We start from the raw sequence: 9,201 nt of genomic DNA on the forward strand, positions 1-9,201 counted from the left end.
ATATGAGGTGATGGAGGCCATTCTCATTCAAACCAGCACATTTCATTCCTGCCCCCACCATAGGCATTCCACCATATCTTAATACAAAACATATTTACACCAACTTCTAAAGTCCCCATATTCATTCAGTCTCAACAGTGAAGTCCAAAGTTCAAAGTCTGTTCTGAGACTCAAGGCACTATCTTAACTATAACCCCATATAAAATCCAAGAGCAGATTATATACTTCCAGCACACAATGGCACAGAATATACATTACTATTTTAAAGGGAGGAAAAAGCATATAGTGAGGAAATACTGGACCAAAGCAAGGCTGAAAACCAGCATGGAAAACCCCAAATTCTGTAACTCCACACCCAAGGTGAAAGGGCTTGGAGGGCTCTATGGTCCCAGCTTTGATGACTGCAGCACACCCTGTGCAGACTCCACTCCCTGTGAGCAGCACTCTGGCAGATATCCCTCAGCTCAGGCATCTCCAACATCTTGGGTTCTCCAACCCAACCCAAGCTGCATGGTCATGGTTTCAGAAAATGGTCCCTCAGGGCCTCAATGCAGTGTCTCCCCTGCCACATGGCAGGGCTCAGTGACTGTCCTTACAGATGGAGGAGGATTCTACTATCCCTTATTTCTGTATCTTTCCTGACTCTAAAGCCAGAACCAGGTTGCCAGAGCTGTCAAGTGCTGCTCCCTGCTTGGGATGGACCTGGACCCCTTCAATCACATTGCAAAAGCTTTGATTTGTTCTTGCTTCCTAGGAACAGATAATTCCTTAGGCTTTTTCATTTCACAGCTTGAAGGATTACCTGGATGGAAACTGATCCTGAGGGAAACAGAACACTATTTCATTTCTCATCTCTTTCAGCTGAGGCCTTAACTCTTAACATTCAATTTCCTGGTGCAGGTGCAGGCCATTCCAGCTAGAACAGGTAAGAGCCCAACCTTCACTCATAACCTTCCCATGCCCTTGGTTTAGACCCACAGACATCCCTTTTTCTGCCTGTCTGCCAGCCTCCCTCACTGTTTCCCTACCACCACCTCAGGCAGATACCTGCTACTTAGACACTGGGCACACCAGCCAGAATAGGTAAGAGCCCTGCCCTTGGAATACTCTCACACCTACAGTTCAGAGCTAAAAGTCCCAATCCCCACCTACTGCCTTCCCACTCCTGCTGCCATGCTCCCACAGGTGGACATCTGGAGCTCAGGTGCAGGCCACACCATTTAGAAGAACAGAGATCCCTTGCTGGTCCAAAGCCCATTTTACCTATCAGAAGTTCAGCTCCCCAACACTGATAAAGACTCCTGATGGATCAGGGGTCACACTGGCTGCCAAAGACACAGACCACAGACACCAGAAGGCCAAAGGAGAAACAGAAACTAAGGAACAAAACACCCATCAAAAAAGGGTCAAAACAAACAAACAAACAAACAAAAAACAAACAAACAAACAAACAAAAAGAGTCAAACACAGAAATTGGCACTAGACCCATATCCATCTCAAACCCAGATGTCTATATGCCAGGGCAATATGGCACCACTAGAGCCCAGCTATTCTAATACAGCAACCCAGGAATAGTCCCACACAACTGAAACACGTGAACTTAAACCCAACTTTAAAAGTACGGTTGTGGGCTGGAGAGATGGCTCAGCTGTTAAAGGCTAGGCTCACAACCATAAAATATAAAAATATGGTTGTGGTCCTTAAAGAGGTAATGAATAAATCACTTAGAGAAATCCAGGAAACCATAAAGAAGCCATGGGAAGAAATGAATAGATGCCTTAAAGGGAGCCAAGGAAAAAAACCAAACAGATGAAGGAAATGAATAAAACCCTGAAAACTCAAATATAAGCAATAAACAGAATACAAGCTGAAGGGATCCGGAAGATGGAAAACCTAGGTGTGTGAACAGGAACTACAGACACAGACATCACCAACAGAATAAAAGAGGTGAGGCTCTTAGGTGTAGACAATATGATAGAAGAAATTGATATATTGGTCAAAGAAAATGTTAAATCTAAAAAGTTCCTGGCACAAAACATTCAGGAAATGTGGAGCACTATGAAAAGACATAAATCTAGGAATAATAGGAATAGAAGAAGTAGGTTCCAGCTCAAAGGTCAAGAACCTATTTTCAAAGAAAAAAAATCTTAGGGGAAAAAATTTTCCTAATCTAAAGGAGATGCCTATAAAAGTACACGTTTACAGAACACCAAATAGATTGGACCAGAAAAGAAAGTACACCATATATATAATTATCAAAATCCTAAAGGTACAGAACAAAAAAGAATATTAATATCTGCAAGAAAAAGGCCAAGTAACATATAAAGGCAGATCTATAGAATAACACCTGAATTCTCAATGTGTACTCTAAAAGCCTGAAGGGCTGGACAGATGTCTTGTAGACTCTAAGGGACCACAGAATAGATACTGTGGATAGATGGGGTTGGTGATTGGATGGGAGAATAGTACTGGGACAGACAACAGAATTTGGGGGCATTTAGGGGTTGAGATAGAAATCTAGTGCAGCGGAGACTCCCAGGAATCTAAGAGGGTGACCCTAGCTAAGCCTCCTAGTAATGGGGGATATGGAGCCTGATGCAGCCATTGCCTGTAATCAGGCAAGTCTTCCAGTGGAGGGACTGGGACATCAAGTAGCCACAAAACCTTTGATCTACAATTTATCCTGTCTACAAGATATGCTGGGGTAAAGGCGGTGTTGAAATTCTGGGAGTGGCCAACCAATGACTGAGATCCACAGCTAAACATTAGGTGGAACTTGGAGAATCCTGCAGCAGAGTGGGCAGAAGGATTGTAGGAGCCAGAGGGGTCAAGGACACCAAAAGAAAACCCACAGGATTAACTAGCCTGGGCAATAGACAACCCAGGGAGCCTGCATGGGACTGACCCAGGCCTTTCACACATTACAATTGGTCTTCTTGTGGGACTTCTAGCAGTGGGGGTGGGGCACTGTCTCTGACTCTCTTGCCTGCGTTTGGGACCATTTTCCTCCTACTCAGTTGCCTCATTCAGCCTTAATACAAGGGGAGGTATCCTAGTCTTATTACAACTTGATATTTGGTTACTTTCCCTGAGAGATCTGCCATTTTCTGAAGGTAAACAGAGGAGTGGATGGAGGAGGGAGTTGGGGTGGGAGGGGCTGAGAGGAGAGGAGGGAGGAGAAATTGTAGTGGTGTTGTAATATGAGAGAAGAATAAAACAGTAATTTCTTGGTGCTCTTTCCTCACATATGTATTTTTTTCTTGCCCCATTTGTTCTTTCCACTATAATTCTGCATAAGAGTGAACACGAATAGCCACATCACTATTAGGATGTCCTGGAATCTCCTCGACCAAAGAAACAAGTCCAAAGCTCTTCAGGTCAGTCTCAGGTAGAATCTCAGGACAAGGGCCGAGAGCAGCCACATTCCTTGCTAAAATATCACAAGAATGGTCCAGCTGTGAATGTTGTTTTCTCCCTGAAAAATCTTGATCTGGAGCTCCAGAGTCCACAGTGCTCTCAGCAAGATCCCACTATGATGTCTCATCAAGCCCTAACTAAAATGTTTAACCTCTGTTTTATTCTAAATTTCCAGTCTTCCCATTGTTCCCCAAACCATCACGGTCAGGCCTGTCACAGCAATACCAGTACTTCCTGATACTACCTTTGTCTTAGTTACTAGGGAGAGACACCATGGCTAAGGCAACTTACAGAAGAAAGTTTTTAATGGGCTCACAGTTCCAGGGATTGAGTCTATGACCATCATGGTGGGTAGTATGGCAGCAGGCAGGCAGGCACCATGCTGGAGAAGTAGCTAAGAGCAGTGGCTAAGAGCTTCCATCTGATCCACAGACATGAGGCAGAGAGAGAGAGAAGTATGCTTTAAAAATGGACCAAAAAAAAAAAAACCCTCTAATCGTTCTATTTGCCCAACCACATGAGATGAAAATCCTTTAAAAAGGTGTGTAACCTGACTTCCACACATTTCCCCATTTCCTGATTTTAGGGCTGCTGCCCCAGGACCCAGGCACATGGATCTAGCCCATCTGTCTGACCACTTTCCACCAATGCAAGGAAAGCTATATTCAATGGCAGAGACTCAGGTGACAGCCCTGATGCTCAGTGACATTTGCCATGGTCACTCTTACACCTAGAGCCCACTTCTCTAGGGGCTGAGCCTGGGTGCTGGGGCAGAGAGAGGGTGTGCACTTCACAATAGACATTCTGTCATGGAATGAGGTGAGAGCTGACCTGTGACATAACTGCCACATCAGGTCTGGCCAAGCTCAGTCACCAACTGCCATTAGTAAAGCAAGGGTTCTGCAGGGTCTGGGAAGATGGGAAGGAAGCGGCCAAGGATTTTGGGAAGTCTACGCAATCCTGTTCCCCCTCGGGCTTCTTCTCCGCCATCTGTCCAACCAAACAACATTCATTTCTTCCCATCTCAGACCCCTGTGCCTCAGCCTGCCTTTCGTACCAACCCTCTTTCTGTTTTCTACCCTACCTCTTTCCCTGCCCTGAAGAACACTTCCTACTTCCCCACCTTAATGGTTGCTATGCCCAGCTCCTCCTGTGTAAACAAACTTTCCTCTAAGCATCCTGATTATTTTACAACCCCTTCCTACCTGTCTACCTTCATGACTCCCTCTTCTCCAAGAGCACCGTTGGATAGTTGCCTAGACCCTCTTTCCCATTCGGAAACAAGCTACTTTCAGCCAGACTGGGTGAGTCCAAAACCTCAAACAAGACTTCCTTGCAGATGGTTCACTTCAGAAACGACAAAGGCTGTTTTCCTAGCACCCCATCATGGTGAATGCAGCAGAACAGGATGATGGAGCCAGCTGATAGCCTGAATCTCATCTCCCATGATTTCTTTTACTGAATCTGGCTGCAACTGAGAAACAGCCTAGAGGATTTAGCTGCATGGGAGCCTGAGGAGCTGCTTCCACAGTCATCAGAGAGCCTTTTCTGAATGTCTTTCAGCAAATCCTTCAGGAACTGAACAAGAGTTCTCTAGACCCAGAGCTTGAAATTGGAGGAAGCAGATGTGACCTCACATCCTTGGTAAGTGGGTCTTAGTACCAGGAAGCTCGGCAGCATTACAGGTGACAGTTAAGTGGACCAGGAGCCAGCCTGGCCAGAGTCAGGATTCTGACTTCAGCTGAGGAGTAGCCTCAATGGTGGGTCTATTCCTAAGCCATTTTATGACTCAGTTTCCTCGGCATGAAGGGAAGTATACTGTGGAGTATGTCCTTTGCACAGTGCTCAGGGATGTCATGACAAGTTCTAGCAGTTGTTTGAGGATATCAGTAGATGCTTAGAATACTTCACAAGGGAGAAAAGGGAAAGACAAGCAATGAAGGAGTCAGTATTATTAGAGCATGTCACACACACACACACACATACACATACACTACAGAGAAAAGCACTACTGTCTTGTGAGTTAATTATACAACTTTCAAGTAGAATGGACATTTCATAGTTACAATGTGTTGTTTCAAGAGGAGTATAGTGCTATGTGAGGGTATATCTGGATTAGAAATCCAGAGCTATCAGCAAAAAGTTCACAATGGAGTCATAATTGATGGGAAAGAAAAATGCTTCATATGAAATACATATGTAAATCTGGGAAACAAACTGTGTTGAGAAGACAGTAACACATCACAGAAAGAACCAATAGTAAACAGCACCAGATAAGGCAGATGATGATCTGAAAATGATACATCTTATTTAAATTCACCAGCTACATGACTGAAATGGTCTCCCAGAACAAAAAAATAAGACCCACATATTTGTTGTCTTTGAGAAAGTTGGTTTGAATAATGATGTTTATATTTAAAGTAAAAGGCTGATGTGCCTTTTGAGGAGACTGCTGTCCTGTCCAGGTCTGTGGCTTCATCCTACTTGATAAGAGGCAAGAAGCATGTCTTCTATAATGACACACGTCACAAGTGCTGTAAATGCTATGAGAGGCCTTAAGAAGACATGCTCACAAGGCTCTGACTCTTCCTAGTTCCTGCTCCTGGAAAGTTCCCCCAGGTCACAACAGGTTGCCTCTGTACTGTGCCTTGGCCCTGCTGTCTGAAAGGAGACGTCCATGCTATCACACAAGCACGCACTGATGTTGCAGCTCCACTTCCTTTATTTCCCACCTCCTCTGATCACTCTTAGACTCGACATGGGGACCTCTTGCTTGGTTGGTGAGGTTGATGCATTGTACCAAGAGGCAGACAGCTGTGTCTTAGTGTCTGTTAGTCACAAGGGGACATGAGGTACCTGGGAGGTGACAGCCACAGCAGGTCTCACACTTGCAAAATCTCCCTCTGCTTTTACTGAAGAGAAAGGTTTGGAGTGTCTTCTGAAAAAATGACAAAATGGCTTCCCAGCATTTTCCTTATGAAACCTAATTTCCCACTCCCATTCTTTCTCCCTATGTTACCCACATCCTGTCACCTCTAGCCTTCAGCCTGCTCCCCAGCCCAATCTGTCCTTTCTGTTTTCTGTTTTCTGATCCACACTTCCCCCTTTATCCCACCTTATCTCTATTCTGGGCTCTTCCTCTTTTCTAGACTTTTCTCTGAGCACCTGTTCTACTTGTCCCTCAATACTGGACCCACCTTCTAGCATTTCAGTTCAATAGTTCCCTACTCTCTCATCTCCAGGGCAAAGCCAGCTATGCTCTGTCAGTCATGCTGAGTCAATCTTCCTCCATGGAAGGGCTCACCTGCCACACCTGCAGTTCAGCAGTGTCAGGGTTGTGCTTCCCCAGCAGACTGACCTGGTGTCCATGGGAATAAGGAAGACACAGCCAGCATGCTCCTGGAGCAGCACTGTATCCATTTCCTCAGTGGCCTCTTCTCTCTATCTGAACATACCTGAAAAACATCCCAGAGATATGTGTGGAACCAGTGCCCTAAAGATTTTATAGCTAACAGGGTAATAACCCAGCTTTTCTCTGATAAATTGAGAGACCTAGAACTGGTCGTGAATCTTATTCCCTGCTTCCTCAGGTATCAGGGAAACTGCAGGAGGAGACAGAGACTGGGAATCATGACATGGAAGAGGCTGAAGCCCTGGATGATCTTGATGCCTTCACTCAGGAAACACTGGCAAGTACAGCCACAATGGAGGAGCTGCCTCAAAAGACAGGGTAGGACACGATCAGTATTGTTGAGGTTTGAATGTGGATGCAGTTCCCCGCTTGTTCATCTTGGTTGGTCTGTAAGCTCAGCAGTCCAGTCATAACTGGAGACTTGATGGTAGTCTGGAGCTGGTTAGGAGGGTCAAATAAGTGACCTTGGTGATTACTCTTTTTTTTTTTTTTTAAGATTTATTTATTTTAATGTAAGTACACTGAAGCTGTCTTCAGACACACCAGAAGAGGGCGTCAGATCTCATTACGGATGGTTGTAAGCCACCATGTGGTTGCTGGAATTTGAACTAGGAAGAGCAGCCAGTACTCTTAACTGCTGAGCCATCTCTCCAGCCCCCTGGTGATTACTCTTGAGGGTGCCGGCCACACCAAAATGCCTGAAGAAATGCAGGCTTGTGATTGTGGATTTGGGTCTACATGACTAACACCAGTTTATGTAGAGGTGACATTGGAAGTGCAAATAATAACAAGATCTGTTTGAAACTATCTCAGGACAGAGTGAGTTGTCATTGGTCAAGAACACAAGTTTTACCAAATAACCATTTTGGAATGGAGAAAGCAGAGGTTACGACCCCACTCACCCCATTCACATGTCAGGAAGCTCAGACCCTCACATTACTTTCTCTCTCATAGATAATAACCTGGTGTGCACAGGCAGAGGCTGACCTGTGGAAGGGCTGTCACTTGAATCTGCCAGGACATTCCATAGCAAGTTCATCAAGACAAAAAAGTACGGGTGTGACTGTCCTGGCCAGGAACATAGCTCAGCCATGTCTGCTGCACATTTGAGATCAGAGGCTGTGCTTGTGTCCAGGTCACCTACCTATGGCCAACAACTTCCCCATGTTTGTTTATCCTTGGAAACCTGGGGACAATGCCTCTAGTTAGCACTGTCAGCAAACAGTACTCCTATAAATATTAGGTCCAGAAGCTTGAGACCTTTAAGAAGTAATCTGGAATTCCAGAGTGATGTGGTTATGGCCAGCAGAGACTTGTCACCCATGTGAGATTCTTTGCCCTGGGAGGATCTTAGGTTCTTCAGTATAGGGAAAGAGATAGTGGGAAGCTTTGCCTCATGTCAACTTTCAACATGTGAAGAATACTTGTCCTTTACATTAATTGCACAATATAGATTCTCTAAAGCTTATCCATGAGGCTTGTTTTCTTTAGTTTAATTCTTTGTGAGATTTCAGTAGACTCACTCTTTTATTAAATATCGATTAAGATCATATCTGTCCCATATTCAGTATATTTTCCAGGGCATAGTGATACAGCCAAGCATAAGGACTATCTCAGTGGCCTGGGACTCTACTTGGTTTGGGCTGTGTACACAACCCTCTTCTTATAATGCACTTGGCACCTGAGACCTTTCCCAGCATGTACTATGTGGGCAGATTCCATTTGGACCCAGTGGAGTTAAGTTCCTCCTCTCCTTAAAGACCATCAAAACTGAACAGTTTCCAGTCATACATAATTCTGTTACATACTCCTTCAAAGGTAGGAAGGATAATGTAGCTTGTACTGGTTTTGAGTGTGTATGTATTCATAGTAAGGCAAAACTGGGAGAGTCCCTATTCTAGTTTCATTAAAATACCCTGATGAAAGCAACTGAAAGATGGTTTACTTGACTTAATAATCCAGGTTAATAATCTATCATTATGGAAAGCTAGAGCAGAAACTTGAAGCAGCCATTCACAGCCAACATCATACACTCAAGAGCAGAGATGATGTATATTTACATGTTTGTCTCTTCTACAGGTCAGGATCTAAACCCAGGGAATGATATGGCACCACCTATTGCTATGATGACTCTAAGTACACAAAATTAGTGTAATTAAGACAATTCCCTATGTAAATGGTACCAGATAAACCTAATCTAGGTAATCCCTTAGGTGATTCTAGGTTGTATTGTTGACTATTGAAACTAACCCTCACTCTATCATCTTGACACATAAACCCATCACTTTAAACCATAACCTTCTACCCCTAATCTTTAACTCTTCTGTTATAATTTGATAAAATACAGCTCATCTTTAAAAGCCCCAGTCTTA

The 9,201-nt window shown here is 44.3% G+C and overlaps 1 protein-coding gene across 1 annotated transcript; it reads left to right on the plus strand.

Moving 5' to 3' along the window:
* Nucleotides 1-4,334: 4,334 nt before the first annotated feature.
* On the plus strand, nucleotides 4,335-7,783 carry LOC127690702 (uncharacterized). The gene is made up of 4 exons (XM_052190266.1): nucleotides 4,335-4,721; nucleotides 4,981-5,061; nucleotides 7,008-7,106; nucleotides 7,643-7,783. Exons 1-4 carry the CDS (start codon nucleotides 4,335-4,337, stop codon nucleotides 7,781-7,783), a joined length of 708 nt encoding a protein of 235 aa, XP_052046226.1.
* Nucleotides 7,784-9,201: the final 1,418 nt, after the last annotated feature.

The sequence above is a fragment of the Apodemus sylvaticus genome, chromosome 8 (genome assembly GCF_947179515.1).
Source record: "Apodemus sylvaticus chromosome 8, mApoSyl1.1, whole genome shotgun sequence".
NCBI lineage: Eukaryota > Metazoa > Chordata > Mammalia > Rodentia > Muridae > Apodemus > Apodemus sylvaticus.